General features: G+C 35.9%; 1 protein-coding gene and 1 non-coding gene across 2 annotated transcripts; both read left to right on the top strand.

Moving 5' to 3' along the window:
• Nucleotides 1-1,133: 1,133 nt before the first annotated feature.
• Nucleotides 1,134-1,206, top strand: TRNAA-AGC. The gene has a single exon. It is a non-coding gene; the product is annotated as a tRNA-Ala (tRNA).
• Nucleotides 1,207-9,116: 7,910 nt separating this feature from the next.
• LOC109209127 (formate--tetrahydrofolate ligase) lies at nt 9,117-16,220 on the top strand. Its single transcript, XM_019372314.1, has 5 exons — nt 9,117-9,540; nt 10,564-10,713; nt 11,499-12,674; nt 13,279-13,425; nt 15,567-16,220. Exons 1-5 carry the CDS (start codon nt 9,385-9,387, stop codon nt 15,840-15,842), a joined length of 1,905 nt encoding a protein of 634 aa, XP_019227859.1. The 5' UTR covers nt 9,117-9,384; the 3' UTR covers nt 15,843-16,220.
• The last annotated feature ends 1,442 nt before the right edge of the window (nt 16,221-17,662 follow it).

Here is a 17,662-nt window from a genome sequence, read left to right as displayed (position 1 = left end):
ACAGCTTGTTTGGATGGTTGTTACCTATCGTATCGTATCGTATTGTTACTTTAAATACAATGTTTATTTTGATTGTTACTTAAATTTTATTGTATCGTATCGTCCGTCGTTACGTAACGATGAAATGTGCCACTTTATGTAACGACCGATTTGGTGTGGTAGCGTTGTTTCCTTGTGTTTTTCTCTCAATCTCACCCTTCATTATTATTAAATAATCCTATTTTATCCTTTACCCTACCTTTTCATATACCGTAGCATAATTTTTCTTTATAATATTGCAAGTTTATTCATCATATCACAGGTGCGTGATATCATGAAACGACGCCAAAACAATACAATCCATCCAAACATTGTATTAATCAAACAATACAGTACAATACGATACGATACGGTACGGTACGTTATGAAATGATACGTAACAACCATCCAAACAAGCTGTTAGACATAAGGTTGTTCAATAGTATGTTCTTTACACAACGATCATATCTTTTTTGAACTCCCCCGTATGATCTCTTATCAGAGTATATGGCTTTTTCCTATACTATAGTGATGGCTTGCCCTAAACATGGTCAAGGCTTAACAGCTTGTTTGGATCGTTGTTACCTATTGTATCGTATCGTATCGTACCGTTATTTTTAAATACAATGTTTGTTTTGATTTTTATTTAAATTTTATTGTATTGTATTGTTAAATCTGTCGTTACCTATCAATGAAAAGTGCCCCTTTATGGAACGACCGATTTAGTATGGTCGCGTCGTTACCTTATATTTTTCTCTCATATTACCCTTCCTTATTATTAAATAATCCTATTTTATCCTTTACCCTACCTTTTCATATAATTATTCTACCTCGTACCTTGCCTTTTAAAAAAAAAAAATATATTACAAGTTTATTCTTCATATTTTTGGTGCATGACATCATGAAACGACAACAAATAATGCAATCTATCCAAATATTGTAAAAATTAAAATGATACAGTACAGTCCAATACAATACAATAATATACGATACCTTATGTAACGATATAACAACCGCCCAAACAAGCTGTAACAAGATAAAGGGAAGGGTGAATATTTTTCCGAGTAGTAGGAGATACATACAAATAAGCAACTGAAGCACACAACTAACACAAAGGGGATGTAGCTCAGATGGTAGAGCGCTCGCTTAGCATGCGAGAGGTACGGGGATCGATACCCCGCATCTCCATCTTTCTAGTTAACCAATTTTGGGATCTGCAATAATTTAACATCACGTTTTATATCCATTTAAGCCATTTTCCAAAATAATTTAATACTACGTTGACCACTAGCGCTGAATGTAATTTGCTTGAAGAGCATAACAAAAGAAACAAAGAATAGCTAAATGTTTATATTTTGAATATAGACATTAATATTTTGCTTATTACGATCGTTTTGAGAGTAAGAAATGTCCAAATGTTAGAGCAAGTACGAGAAATAAAAAAAATGGGAAAAAGGAGAAATAATGTTCTCTTGAATTAGTAGTTTCCAGTCTCTGTAAAAAAATCAAAATTTAATGTTATTTCTTGGTATTTGGTTGAAAAATAAATTTACAAAAAAGTTGTTAAAAGAAACTCTCACAACAAGTTTTTCGAAATTTTGAAGCATATGCCTTTCTTTTTCTACAAACACTTGTTTCAAATAAGTAATTGATCCGCATCAGTCTATACATATGCTATATTCGTTTTATTACACCAAAAATTATTTTTTATATAACTTTCACAACTCAAAAAATAAGTGTTTTCACTCAAACTTAAAGACTTTTATATTACTTTCATATTTTTATCAACGTAAATCATATCAAATAATAATATATAAATTAGATTAATATATAGAACTCGATTTGATAAAATGTTGTCATATAAAATGGAACCCATAGAAAATGAGATAGTTGCAAATGGAAAAAGTCTGTTTGGCAAATATTTACTCGTACCGGATCAAATCATATAATTTAATCTTAGCCGTTAAAAACGTGAAAATAGCATAGGCTAGCCAATTTTTGGAATGGTAATCGAAAATGTTTTAAAAGACGGGAGCGTGAGGCGAGACGTTTTACCTCTGACAAGGCGAGGCATAAGCCCTAAGACATGGGGCGTAAGTCCCACGGATCTTTAAATTTTATTAATTTTAAGAATTTTAAGATAGTATAAAATAAAAAATAATTATTTACATTAAAATCATAAAATTGTAACAAATAATCTATTTAAAATATTTATGAATTATAATTCAACTATGAATAATATGAAAGTATGACATATATCATAATATGCAAATTAGCTGCAACGTCGTTACACTTCAAACATCAAAAGTAATGTATTCGATACGAAATCTTATGTGTATCTCTTAAGGAGTAATGAATCTTGAAAGAATTTTGATATTATAATTTGATATTTTTTTAAATACTCCTTTCATTTAACATGCTTTCTATCTGAAAGAGAATTTATATAAAAACATAATTCATAATTTAAATATGATTCTCTAGCATCATTTATTTTGAAGTTTCAACAAGTTAATAAAGTGACACATAATTTACCATACAATACCATGCTAACTAATTATTTGTAAATAGTTATTAGCTAATACTAAGCTATTAAATTAATAAGTACTGTATCTCGTAAACGTGAAAAAAATAATATTTAGGAAAATAATTATAAAAAAAATTATGGACTATTATATAATAAAGATATAGAAAAATTTAATAAATAAATACTTTTTAAATGAAAGATTTATTTAAAATTTACTATCATAGTAGTCTTAGTGGATAACATGCAATAATTTTTATTTTTGTTATGACATAAATACTCTCAACTTAATGATTTATGATTAAAAAAAGTAATTTTAAATAGTCAATGATTTATTAAGAAAATTTGAGGATTTACAAGTTTAGTTACACACAGTTGCATAAAGTTCCATTAGACGAGCCCAGTACACTAGGCGTTGGGCGTGTTTGGGGGCGTAAGCTGTTGGACTTTAAGCCATTGGGCTTTAAAGTAGAAGAAGTGTGAATTGGAAATGGAGGGAAATTGAAAATTTGAAGAAGTGAACTTTTGTCTTGCACTTTGTCCCTCATTGGTGAGGGACAACCACATTTGTGTGCTTATATATAGAATCACTTCTTAAAGCTCTTAAAAGGAGTTGAAGAGAATGAACCCTCGCGCCGTCGTCGTCGCTCGGCTCGGCTTCGGCTTCGGATTTGGATAATGATCGATCGATAAGATTATTTTTGGACTGATTCAGAGAGCCTCTCTGACCGCGGCAGGCAGCGTATTCTTCTGAAAAGGCACCTTTTCCAGACACCTCTTCTGATAATTGCCTATAAATTCTGAGGCAAGACTCTATTTTCTAGACACGAAAAACACTCCAGAACTTCTTTCTTTCTGAATATACTGCATCCTAATTCGCAGTATCTCTCTCTCAAATTCGTAAGTGTGATTTTGCTCCGTTCTTTAAGTTCGTTGGTATCCTGCAGTTTGTATTGCCACTGTTGCAGGAAGGTTTATTCCGTTTTATACTGGGAGGATTTAATCCATTACCTTGGCAACGTGTGAGGGGGTTAAAATTCCTTAAGGACACACAAGAAAATTGTGGACTCGGAATATTTCTTAAACTCTTCTGTTTTTTCAGTTTCTTTTATTTTTCTAACAGTTTTTTTTCTGATTTTTGGTTTAACACAGTAACGCTCACAAGCTTAAGGAATTTTACTAACGTTTCTGTGTTGAAACATATATTAAACTGTTATTCATATTTTGTATACTGTTTTGGAGACTAAAGCCGCCTTGTTGCTTTTTACTCCAATAATTCTTTCTGTTCGGTTTAAAGTATATAAAAACTTTACCGAAATAATAAACGTACGGGTTTGAAGTATATAAAAATTTCACCATTGTTATGTGTTGTATGTTTGGTTTGGTATTCAGTTTAAAGATATCAAAACTTCACTGATTTAACCAAAGTTCTGTTTTGTTTCCAACTTTACAGAAAAAATGACGAATGAAAACCAAACTAATGGAAATGTTGCGGGAACGGGTGCTACTGTTAAAAATGTGGCTGCCTCGTCAAGCCGTTCAACTCCTGCTCATGCTATGGCACCAGCAGAAAAACCCGAAAAAATTTTCGGAATAAAGAAGGCTTCTGGACCAAAGAATTACCCAAACAAGAAAAAGTTCAAGGGTAATTGCCACAACTGTGAAAAATCTGGGCATAAGGCCGTGGATTGTCGTGCACCAAAGAATGATGTACAAAAGAAAAAGAAGAAGAAAAATCAAGCAAACATGGTTGAAAATGTTGAAGACATGGAGGACTTGTGTGCCATGTTGTCTGAATGCAACTTGGTAGGAAATCCTAAAGAATGGTGGATAGATTCTGGAGCCACCCGCCATGTTTGTGCTAACAAGGAGTTATTTTCTTCTTATGCCCCCGCAGGACCCGACGAGATAATTTTCATGGGAAATTCGTCTACAGCCAAAATTGAAGGAGTTGGCAAGATTGCGTTGAAGATGACGTCGGGAAAAATAGTGACTCTAAACCAAGTCCTCCATGTTCCAGAAATTCGCAAGAATCTTGTGTCTACCTCACTTCTTGTCAAGAATGGATTCAAATTTATTTTTGTTTCTAATAGTGTTGTACTAAGTAAGAACGATTTGTATGTAGGAAAAGGTTACCTAAATGAGGGCCTTTTTAAGCTAAATGTAATAGCAGTTCCTATCAATAAAGTGAATGCTTCTTCTTACTTGCTTGAGTCAAACACTTTATGGCATTCGCGTTTAGGTCACGTAAACTTCAAAACATTGCGAAAGATGATAAATCTAGAAGTATTGCCAAAATTTGATTGCATTAATTATAAATGTCAAATATGTGTGGAATCAAAGTATGCTAAGCATCCTTATAAGTCCGTTGAAAGGAATTCAAGTCCTTTAGACTTAATTCACACAGATATTTGCGACATGAAGTCAACACCATCTCGCGGTGGGAAAAAGTATTTTATTACTTTTATTGACGATAGCACGAGATACTGCTATGTTTATTTACTTAATAGTAAAGATGAGGCAATTGATGCTTTCAAGCAATACAAGAGTGAAGTTGAAACGCAACTAAACAAAAAGATCAAAATGATAAGAAGTGATAGGGGTGGCGAATATGAATCTCCTTTTGAAGAAATATGTTTGGAAAATGGCATTATTCACCAAACAACTACCCCTTACTCTCGACTATCTAATGGAATTGCGGAGAGGAAGAATCGAACGTTAAAGGAGATGATGAATGCATTGCTAATAAGTTCTGGCTTACCACAGAACTTGTGGGGGGAAGCTATACTTACAGCTAACCGAATAATCAACCGTGTACCTCATAGTAAAACACAATCCATTCCTTATGAGAAGTGGAAAGGAAGGAAGCCTAGCTTGAAATACTTCAAAGTGTGGGGGTGTTTAGCTAAGGTACAAGTTCCTAAACCTAAAAGGGTTAAGATAGGTCCAAAAATGGTTGATTGTGTGTTTATTGGATATGTAACCAATAGCAAGGCATATCAGTTTCTGGTTCATAAATCAGAAAATCCAGAGATTCACGTTAATACGATAATAGAATCAGATAATGCTGAATTCTTTGAAACTATTTATCCGTATAAAAAGGAAAGTGAAGTGACCTACCAAAAGTCAAAACGACCTCGGGAGGAAATAACAGATGGTATGCCTAATGAGGAAAATCCGAGAAGAAGTAAACGTCAACGGACATCTACTTCATTCGGTCCAGATTTTCTGACTTTCCTGCTAGAAAATGAGCCTCGTACCTTCAAGGAAGCAATGTCTTCCTCAGAAGCACAATATTGGAAAGAAGCTGTCAATAGTGAAATAGAATCCATATTGAGCAACCATACCTGGGAATTGGTTGATCTTCCTCCAGGTAACAAAACATTGGGTTCTAAATGGATTTTCAAGAAGAAAATGAAAGACGGTGGTACTATTGACAAATACAAGGCAAGACTTGTTGTCAAAGGATTTAGACAGCGAGAAGGTCTTGACTATTTTGACACATACTCGCCGGTAACAAGAATTACATCCATTCGGATGCTAATAGCGTTAGCCGCCTTGTATGATCTTCAAATCCATCAAATGGATGTAAAAACAGCCTTCTTAAATGGTGATTTAGAGGAAGAAATTTACATGGACCAACCTGAAGGGTTTGTGGTTCCGGGAAAAGAAAAGAAGGTGTGTCGACTTGTTAAGTCTCTTTATGGACTAAAACAAGCACCCAAGCAATGGCATGCGAAATTTGACCAAACAATGTTGTCAAATGGCTTTAAGATTAATGAATGTGATAAATGTGTTTACATTAAGAACGTTCCAAATCATATAGTCATTGTTTGCTTATATGTTGATGATATGCTAATAATGAGCAAAGACATTGCCGACATTCAAGCTACTAAGCGTATGCTTGCTAGTAAGTTTGATATGAAAGACTTAGGAGTTGCCGATGTAATTCTAGGAATTAAAATCCAGAGGACTCCTCAGGGTCTAGCTTTGTCTCAATCACATTACGTGAAAATGGTACTTGAAAAATTCAAACACTTGGAATTTAGAAGTGCAAGAACTCCAATTGACTTAAATCATCATCTTATAAAGAATAAAGGTGAAAGTACGTCTCAATTGGAGTATGCTCGTGTGTTGGGAAGCTTAATGTACATCATGAACTGTACACGACCTGATATAGCTTGTGCGATAAGTAAACTTAGTCGATTCACAAGTAATCCCAACAAACATCACTGGGTAGCAATGAAACGAGTTCTGGGATATTTGGAATATACCCAAGACTACGCTTTGCACTACAATAAATATCCTGCGGTTATCGAAGGATATAGTGATGCAAATTGGATAACCGGCTCATCAGAAACAAAGTCCACAAGTGGATATGTTTTTACTGTTGGTGGAGGAGCAGTATCTTGGAAGTCTTCCAAACAAACGTGCATTGCTTGCTCTACAATGGAATCAGAGTTTATAGCTTTGGATAAAGCCGGTGAAGAAGCTGAATGGCTTCGAAATTTTTTAGAAGACATTCCGTTCTGGCCAAAACCTTTGGCTCCTATTTGCATACATTGCGATAGTGAGGCTGCAAAAGGACGGGCAGGGAGCGTTATGTATAACGGAAAGTCTCGTCATATACGACAAAGACATAACACCGCTAGACAACTACTTTCTAGTGGAATTATCACTATTGATTATGTAAGATCAAAGGATAATGTGGCGGATCCGCTTACAAAAGGCTTAACTAGAGAGGGAGTTGAGAAATCATCTAAGGGAATGGGACTATGGCCGAGGACAAGTCAACATGGCGGTAACTCTACCTAGAATTATGGATGTTCCGAGATCTAGGTTCAAGGAGCTCAAACAAAGTTGTGATTGACCGGTTCAACATTGTCAAAATAAAATCTTTGGTCCATTCTCATGATGAAGACAATGTTCAGTAACAAGGATAGAACTTTACACGTTCTTTAATGATTACCTAAGTTTGATGAGGTATTTATCAAATAGTGTCAATCTAAAATATTACACGTTTAGGAATCACCTATGTAAGTGTGAAGTGGAAGCCGCTTCAATGAGAATTCTGTAAGGCCAATTCTCTACGCACTTATGAAACCAGGCGGTGTTCATGGCTAAAACGAACACAACAATGAGAACCAAAAGACGGTTAAGGGTTGGTTGTGTGACATATGGTTGTCTAGGTATACACTAAAGTTCGACGGTTCAAAGATATCAAATCTACCGATTGACCGAGTATATCCGACATATGTTCACTACGGAAAGTTCAAAGGGAAACCTACTTATCCAGATGCAATTAATCCTTACTTGCAAAATCACATAGCTTTCATCTATGATCTTTCTTGATACAGCCATTCCCATTCATGTGGGGGATTGTTGGACTTTAAGCCATTGAGCTTTAAAGTAGAAGAAGTGTGAATTGGAAATGGAGGGAAATTGAAAATTTGAAGAAGTGAACTTTTGTCTTGCACTTTGTCCCTCATTGGTGAGGGACAACCACATTTGTATGCTTATATATAGAATCACTTCTTAAAGCTCTTAAAAGGAGTTGAAGAGAATGAACCCTTGCGCCGTCGTCGTCGCTCGCTCGGCTTCGGCTTTGGATTTGGATTTGGATTTGGAAAATGATCGATCTATAAGATTATTTTTGGACAAAATTTATTTAATTATTTAATAATTAATTAAATGCCAAATCACTGCTGACCCTGCTGAAGGTTCAGAGGGCCTCTCTGGCCGCGGTTCTGCCGCGACCGCGGTAGAACCGCGACAGGCTGATTCAGAGAGCCTCTCTGATCGCGGTTCTGCCGCGACCGCAGGCAGCGTATTCTTCTGAAAAGGCACCTTTTCCAGACACCTCTTTTGATAATTGCCTATAAATTCTGAGGCAAGACTCCATTTTCTAGACATGAAAAACACTCTTGAACTTCTTTCTTTCTGAATATACTGCATCCTAATTCGCAGTCTCTCTCTCAAATTCGTAAGTGTGATTTTGCTCCGTTCTTTGAGTTCGTTGGTATCCTGCAGCTTGTATTGCCACTGTTGCAGGAAGGTTTATTCCGTTTTATCCTGGGAGGATTTAATCCATTACCTTGGCAACATGTGAGGGGGTTAAAATTCCTTAAGGACACACAAGAAAATTGTGGACTCGGAATATTTCTTAACTCTTCTGTTTTTCCAGTTTCTTTTATTTTTCTAACATTTTTTTCTGATTTTTGGTTTAACACAGTAACGCTCACATAAGCTCCGACGGCCAAGGCGTAAGTCTCACGGAGCTAAGCCCCACACATAAGCCCAGTGGCATTTTACGAGTGTTTCGCTTTGGGGCGACCCCGTGTAAGTCCCAATTCTGACTTTTGAAGCGGGGAGTATCAATTAGGAGCAAGAATCACGTGCTACCCAAACTTTACGACACAATGGAAAAGAATCCTATGGAAGACCTATTGAGTGAAAAATGAAAGGGGATTACCGGATTAGTCCTATTAATATCATAGTACTAAATTTCCTCCAATTATTGGGCTTAAACTGGCGCACTCAAGTCTGCCACAAAAATCTAAGGTAGGATTGGCACAAAATTCAATGTATCACACATTAGATAAGAAGTTACCAAGAAATAATCCCCACCCACCCACCTACACCATCAAAAGCCTCAAAATTATGATAATCTAATAGTACAACAAAGACAAGAACTCTGTTTTTTAAGAGACACCCTATTGCCAATAATTGACTTGGACTCTTCTTTCTTTATATCTGAACATTTATCTGATCTAAAAATACAATCTTGAATATACCCTTTAAAGGAAAACTCAAGATCTTGAGTTTTTTTTAAGGTATAAGAAATCATGGGAAAAACAACAAGAAAACTGGAAGTGGTTTCTCCTGTACCAGCAGATATAGATATTGCTAATTCTGTCGAACCTTTTCATATTTCTGAGATTGCTCAAGAACTCAATCTCAATCCCCAGCATTATGATTTATATGGCAAGTATAAAGCTAAGGTAATAGTACCTTTTTTCACAGATTATTATTGTATGTAGATTCATGTGTTAGGATATGTTTTATTATTTCACTTCTGTTTGATTTTTGTTAGCACTCTATTGTTTTTGTAGATTTTGGTTTACTTTTGTAATTCATGTTGATTGGTGATTAGAAGAATATGTGTGTATTGGTTGACATTCATTTTCTGATAAAAGTATTGCCTAATGAAAACTAAAAGTTCAAATAATAACTCAATAACTCAATCTTAACCCTCAGTATTATATCTCTATGGCAAGTATAAACCAAAGGTAATACCTTTTATATGTATATATATATGTGTGTGTGTGTGTGTGTGTTAACATAACTGTTCTGGATTTTCTGTAGTACAACAACAACATACCCAGTATTATCCCACACCGTGGGGTCTGGAGAGGGTAGTGTGTACGCAGACCTTACCCCTACCTTGTGAAATTTTGGTTTACTTTGTCAATCCATGTTGATTGGTGATTAGAAGAATAGGTGTTTATTGGTTGGCATTCATTTTATGCTAAAACTAAGAGCTAAAATGACAAGAGATTCCAATTGCTAATTCTACGGTTTTATGTGTGTGAGCCTCATTAATTGTACAATTGTAAATTGTCGATGCTTTTCTGCATTGAAAGGTAGTGTGATTGGGATGCAATGCATAGATGTGGTTCCTTTTGAGTTTTGGATAGAAAATGAAGTTGATTTCTGCAGCACTGCTATGTAGTCTATTACCTGACTTCTTAGCCAATGTAAAAATGAAAGATTTAGGGGTATTCATATGCTCTAAAAATACTTTTTTTGTCACCTATTCATATGCTATCTTTCTTTGCTGAATGATTATTACACGTGGGTACTCCGATTTTGCAGTTTCTTAGACTAAGATGAGGTCTTTTAGTTGAAAACAAGCATGCATAAGAGGATATGAATGTGACATGCACTTTTGTGTATTGATATTAGTATGTTGGCTTTTCTTTTATGGTTGGTGAGTTGATATGCTGAACTTGTTGTGATTCCAGGTGCTGTTGTCAGTGCTTGATGAGGTTGGAGGAACTGAGGACGGGTATTATGTGGTGGTTGGAGGGATAACTCCAACCCCTCTTGGAGAAGGGAAGTCCACCACCACGGTCGGCCTTTGCCAGGCTCTGGGAGCTTTCCTTGATAAAAAGGTAACTTTGAATTCTCTATAGGATGCCTGTCTCACAAACTTAGAATAATTCTCTGTATCCTAACAATTTGCTAATATATGCTTGTAAGCTAATATCTCTTGAACTTGTAAAGAAGGATAATATACAAGTGAAGAAATGCGGATATATTATCTGGTTTTTCTGGACATCAGAGAAAAGTTGACAAATATTCATGTTATGGTTTTTTTCTTCTGCTTGCTGGAAAATTTTGAGAAGTTGGATAGATAAAAGCAAGTGTTTTTCACTTTGAGGTCACTGAATCAAGATTTAGATTTTGTTATTCGAGTCAGAGTCTTCATTTTCTTGTTTTTTCATAGAATCTTGCTACTAATCCAATTGAAGATGTCCCTTTTGGCTTGTATATTGGTGCTACCTGGCCCTCTCCTTATGGATTATAATGTGAGACAAAGAAAAATCTTGGGCAGAGGAAAGATTTGGCTATTCCTTTTTGCTGAATCTCTCCCTCCTAAATTTTCCTCATCTCTTCCTCTTTTTGTCCTAATTTTTGTAGAGATGTAAAAAACCATCTAAAATTTCATGTCTATCAGGTATACGTGGATGATTAATTTTCTGCTAAAGTTAAATCAGTAGCTTATAGCTGAGCAAATGATGTCCATACATTTTTATATTTTTAAGATAAAGCACTATAAATGATTTCATGTTATTTTGATAAGAAGGCATTATTCATGTCATCGTTTGCGTCCTAGAAATGCTGTCTATTTTTTTTTTGATCTCTGACCAGTTTCCTCTCAACCTGGTGCTCTCAGGTTGTCACATGTGTCCGCCAACCATCGCAAGGACCAACATTTGGAATCAAGGGTGGTGCTGCAGGAGGTGGTTACAGTCAAGTGATACCAATGGATGAGTTCAATCTTCACTTAACAGGAGATATTCATGCAATTACAGCAGCAAATAACCTCTTGGCTGCTGCCATTGATACGCGAATCTTCCATGAATCTTCGCAGTCTGATAAGGCTCTCTTTAACAGGTTATGCCCGCCAAATAAAGAAGGTAAACGGAAGTTCTGCGACATAATGTTTAGGCGTTTGAAGAAACTTGGTATTGACAAGACGGCCCCTGAAGACCTTACTCCTGAAGAGATCAATAAATTTGCTAGGCTAGATATAGATCCCGCTTCCATCACATGGAGAAGAGTTATGGATGTCAATGATAGGTTTTTGAGAAAAATTACTGTAGGTCAGGGCCCTGAAGAGAAGGGGATGGTGCGGGAGACAGGATTTGATATTTCAGTTGCCAGTGAAATAATGGCAGTTCTAGCCCTCACGACATCATTAGCTGATATGCGAGAGAGGCTGGGGAAAATGGTAGTCGGGAATAGCAAGGCTGGTGATCCAGTTACGGCTGATGATCTTGGGGTTGGAGGTGCTTTGACCGTCTTGATGAAAGATGCCATTAACCCTACTCTTATGCAGACTCTTGAGGGCACTCCTGTTCTTGTTCATGCGGGCCCTTTTGCAAATATTGCGCACGGAAATTCATCTATTGTTGCTGACAAGATTGCATTAAAGCTCGTCGGACCTGGTGGCTTTGTGGTTACAGAGGCTGGCTTTGGTTCTGATATTGGGACAGAGAAGTTTATGAACATCAAATGTCGATATAGTGGCTTGAAACCTCAGTGTGCTGTTATTGTGGCCACTGTAAGAGCCCTTAAAATGCATGGTGGAGGACCTGATGTCACAGCTGGAAGGCCTCTTGACCGTGCCTATGTAACTGAGAATGTTGCACTAGTGGAAGCCGGTTGTGTGAATCTGGCCAGGCACATTTCAAATACAAAAGCTTATGGTGCAAATGTTGTGGTTGCCGTCAATGCGTTCGCAACTGATACTGAAGCAGAACTAAATGCAGTTAAAAATGCTGCATTTGCTGCAGGAGCATTTGATGCAGTAATTTGTACTCATCATGCTCATGGTGGCAAAGGAGCGGTAAGTCTTTTATGCAATCATTGCACTTCTATGGAAAAATAAAAAGATATTTTGAGTAGAAGGTTGAGTACCAAACAAAACACACATGCTAAAAAACTCAAAATTTTCAGTTAAGAGAAGCATATATCCAAATTGACAATACAAGTTTCTGCAGAATATTTGGTTCGGGATTAACTAAATGTCCTAACAATTCCATTATAGAGCCAACTCCGCATACATGATTGACTGTCAGTTAATCACTTAATTGGTTCTAGCCAGAGCGTGAAGCTAATTTGTTTTAGTCATAGTGGTCGCCATAATTATTTTGTTATTTAGTTTTGCTTTTTGGTTGTCTGCTGCTTAGCAGTTTAGAAGTATTAATCAATTGAACGTTTTTATTAGTTTGGATCTAGTTTACTAATCTGAAGACTCTCGCACTCTGCCATGAATCTATGTGATGTAATGAATGTATAACCGTATGATAACCTCTAAGTTGTTTTTTCTTCCATCCCTACTTTGGACAAAAACATGAAAGAAACATGTAAATGTGTTGTGTTGACCGTTTTGCTATGGGGTTTACTAGTTGCTAATATGAAACACTGATAAGCCGGAATTGTTTATTCAGGTGGATCTTGGAATTGCAGTTCAGAAGGCCTGTGAGAATGCAACACAACCACTAAAGTTCCTGTACCCGCTGGATATAGGTATAAAAGATAAAATAGCGGCAATAGCAAAATCATATGGTGCTGATGGAGTAGAGTACTCTGAACAGGTAGGTTTTTCTATTGCTCATACCTATTACTGCACTTTCTTTCTGATTTTCTTTATTTAGTCTTGCTCTCCGGACGTAAACAAATTCAGAGATGCAATTTGGTGTTTAACACCTTTGATAGTTGTCACAGAAGCGAGAGTTAAGTTTACATTCCCTAGATGCTTTGCTTTGTTAGGCCCGTTATCTGCTACTTGTTATTTGAGTTGGTAGGACTGGGTTGAGCTGCTTGAGCTAATGCTTCTTAGTAAAATCAAGGATAAGAGTGGGTGACCCTTTTTCGTAAGTATTGTAGATAAAGCGGCATCCAAGGTGGATTTGATGCTGGGCCTTAATTTAACAATAAATGGCAGGTGGTGAATTGATTACTGAATTTAGACCAGAAAGAGGCTGCAGAAGAGTTGGCGTAGTAGTAGACATTGCAGAGATGAGTTAAAATTGGTGAAATTATAATGACATATAATACATATAGAGAGAGAGCTTGGAGATCAATATAACATCGCTTGTTAGGCTGCCGTACAAGCCTTTTCTTGTGGCTGGTTGCCACACTGAATTACAAAATCAAGACCAAAATCTAAAAAGAAGTGTAACATTGCTCAAACTAGAAAATGATGAAAATGATTATTATAGGGCTGAAAAAATATCGCTCTAGCACCTCTTATAATTATCACATGGTTTGCTTTCCATCAAGGCAGCACTAACTTGGCATAAGACCAGTCAATCAACATAATATGGCTTCTGCTTGCATGGCTTATTCTATACAAATTGTAAGGAGAAATATACCTCTATCAGTTCCATTTCAAAAGGAGAAAATTGGTTGTATTGATCCATTTTCAACTCAAAATTAAGTAGCTGAAATTGAGAAAACAATGGTAGGAAACTGGGAATATCGTTATACGTGGAAAATATACCTCTTGATGCCATGGATAGTCCAGCACCTATGGATTCCTGCATCAGTAGTTATTTTGATATGGGATCCCTATAATCTCATCATTCCTTTAATTTCATGTCACAATATGGTTCCTTTTTGTTTTAAATTGTTCTTTGAAAGCCATGACAGTTATTATATCGTTTTATTATTAGCATAATGTTGCTGGCATATCTGTCTTCGTTTGAGCCCGCAGGATAATTTACATGAAACTCTTAAGTGATTCAACTCAACCAGCGGTACTGAACAGTGTTATAAAAATTTGCATCAATGACCTATAATGGAACAGTTGGAACCAGAAGACCAGAACTACCCATTAAAGCCCTGTATCTCACCTTATAATAAGTGCGGACATTCTTCATCCAAAAAAAAAATAAAATGCATGAGGAAATTAAAGAGCATGAAGTCATAATATCCCCCGTGCACCCAATGCAGCAACTCCGTTACAATGCTATCTTTCAGCTGTGTCTGTAGTTTTAGAATTGGAACTTGAGGAAGAACTATGTCCACTTCACAGAGAAGTATATCCTAAAAGATGTCATTATAAATGCATTTTCCCTTATCCGCTGATATGATATTAAGCAGTGGCGAAGCCAGATAAGGGTGTTCAAATTTCGAACACCCTTTGCCAGTGGACTATGCAAGGGTGTTCAAAGTCTATTTTTAATCAATAACAAGTAATATTTTACCTTATATGGCTTCGCCCCTGATATTAAGAGCCAACATTAAGTATCACACATTGCATCTGCTTTTGTTCTTCATATCTTTTCAACAGAACCTGTGCCTGGGCACAAGCTCTGGTATGGAATGATAGTTTCTATTAAATGTAAATTTGATCTGTGCAAAAATTCTCCGTGACTTTTCTTATATTGTTCTAGCCTTTAAAATTGTCTGCATTAACCATAATAATCCCTTCTATGTCACATTTAATAATTATCTTTTCCCTTAATCTAGGACATCTTGCTTTTCCTTGCACTTTGTTCCGAAGGTGTTGGCATGGATAGCCTAATTGATGCCTTACACACCTTTCTTTTTAATCATGATGATAAAAGTTAAAAACTATTGCTCATTCATCTGTGACTGTTTCGGTAATTTAGTCTGCTAGACGACTTTGATAGTGTTGAAAGCATTGTTATATTCAGTTAGTATATGTTTAGTACATTGATATTCTTTGGGCCTTTATCATTAACAAGGAGTTCGATGTCTGTGCTATTAGGCTGAGAAACAAATTGAGATGTACAGCAAGCAAGGATTTTCAAATCTGCCAATTTGCATGGCTAAAACACAATATTCATTTTCGCATGAAGCTGCAAAGAAGGGCGCTCCAAGTGGATTCATCCTGCCCATCAGAGATGTTAGGGGAAGCATTGGTGCGGGATTCATTTATCCACTAGTTGGCACGATGAGCACAATGCCTGGTCTGCCTACGAGGCCTTGTTTCTACGAGATTGACATTGATACCTCTACTGGAAAGGTAATTGGTCTTTCTTGAGAATTTGGAAGGTTGCACTGTGTTTTGGCAGAAGTGATGAGTTTGTCGAGTTCAGACTTCCTCCTCCTACATGGTGTTCAGTAGAGAACGATACTGCTCCGAGCCACTTGTGTGTTTCTTATTGTGTACATTAGTGTAACAGAATAATTGTTTTTCTGCTGCCTGACGTTGATTGAATAAACCTGGATATTGCGTTCAGTATATCCAGATTTCGCGTCATGAGTAGTAGACTACTGATTTGCAACACGGACAAGATTCTCGTGCTCTACTACATTTTCTTAGAAAGTGATTTAGAACCAGTGTAAATTATGTTGTGAATCTTGCACAAAGATTACAAATTTGAGTGCAAAGAACATCATTGTTTTGCAGTTTTTGCCATTTCTGTTAATGTGCTCATCTTTTAAACTTTGGGCTATTTGATTTTGGCCCAAGTTAGTCCTATTCTTGGGCTGTTTGAGATCTAACTAGCAGCCCATAGGGGGCAAGTTGGGGGCGAAGTGCAGCAATAGCCACTTTTAAGCCTGCTATTTAAAATATATCGACAATTTATAATGTATTTAAAGATTAGCCAATTCACCCAAACTTGGGACTAAATATCCTGGATTTGGAATTTTTGAGCTAGTAATTCGAAATTCAAGACTATGTCCTGAATTTCTGAACTACTAATTTAAAATTCAGGACATAAGATCCGAACTTTTTGACAGAATTTTCGAACTTTAAGACACGATGTCCTGAAGTTTGAACTTTGAGGTTTAAACTCTAGGACGACGTGTCCTCAAGTTTGAGCGCAATTGGCTAATCTTTAAATATATTGTAAACTGTGAATATATTTAAACAAGAGATTTTTACCTAGCTATACTATAGTAAAAACCTATTTACCTATGTTCTCTATGTTTTGTAGTTTTTAATAAATATCTAGGTTTTTCTTACAAATTGTATATATTACTCCTTAAAAGGCTCTCACCTATTATTAGTGTCTTCAATTAAGAGATGCAATTACATCTTTTCCTTTTTTCCTCTCTTCTCTTCTCTCTCCTTTTTCTTACATCAAAATCTCTTAATTTACACCAAGAATCTCCACTTCTCTCTTCCCACCATTGCCGACAGGTTTATATTATTAAAAAATATTCAGAAATTGTATGATAAATGTATCATAATTGTATTTGAATTGTATTAGATACATCAATGCCTAATACATAATTGTATCATACTTATATTGCAATTGTATCTAACTTGTATCAGGTACATTAATACCTAAAATAATACCTGATACAATACTAATAAATTAATATTTGTCTCAAGGCTTGTCGCCTCTTGTATTTCCCTTCACTTGACTATAAGCTCTGTAATATTGTCATTTTTTTAATCTACCGTTGTCATCAATGTATCACATCTTACTTATAATGCTTCATTAACTCTCTTCTTATTTTCTTGCTAACATTTCTATCAATCACTTTATTCTGAAAACTCGAACAAGACATTCCTTTGCTTTTAGATTCCTTTTGCTCCATCCAATGACTCTTCAAGTTTGCTTAACGTTCTTGCTTTACTAGGGACGCAAGCCACACTAAGGTAATATTTATCCCTTCAAGGCNTTGGGTATTGATGTATCATATACAAGTCTACAATAAAAATTTTAGGAAAAAAGAAAACAAGATTCAAAACTTACCCAGAACTTGATTCCATAATAATATTTCAAATTTCGTCTGCATTGTATCAATAAGAAATAGAGATTTTGGGTGATTAGTAAAAAAGAGAGAAATTAAGTTTGAAAACCTTTAGAAAAGAAAAAGAATTGAAAATGCAGGGGGGGGGGGGGG

The sequence above is a fragment of the Nicotiana attenuata genome, unplaced genomic scaffold (assembly GCF_001879085.1).
Source record: "Nicotiana attenuata strain UT unplaced genomic scaffold, NIATTr2, whole genome shotgun sequence".
In the NCBI taxonomy this organism is placed as follows: domain Eukaryota; kingdom Viridiplantae; phylum Streptophyta; class Magnoliopsida; order Solanales; family Solanaceae; genus Nicotiana; species Nicotiana attenuata.
Note: the sequence above shows the minus strand (reverse complement) of the source record. Positions and strands in the feature narration are given on the sequence as shown.

Excerpts from the sequence above, each read along its gene's own strand:
- LOC109209127 (XM_019372314.1), top strand. The coding sequence starts at position 9,385 with ATGGGAAAAACAACAAGAAAACTGGAAGTGGTTTCTCCTGTACCAGCA. Across the intron at positions 9,541-10,563 it reads ATGGCAAGTATAAAGCTAAG|GTGCTGTTGTCAGTGCTTGA; the intron begins GTAATAGTACCT and ends TTGTGATTCCAG. Across the intron at positions 13,426-15,566 it reads GAGTAGAGTACTCTGAACAG|GCTGAGAAACAAATTGAGAT; the intron begins GTAGGTTTTTCT and ends CTGTGCTATTAG.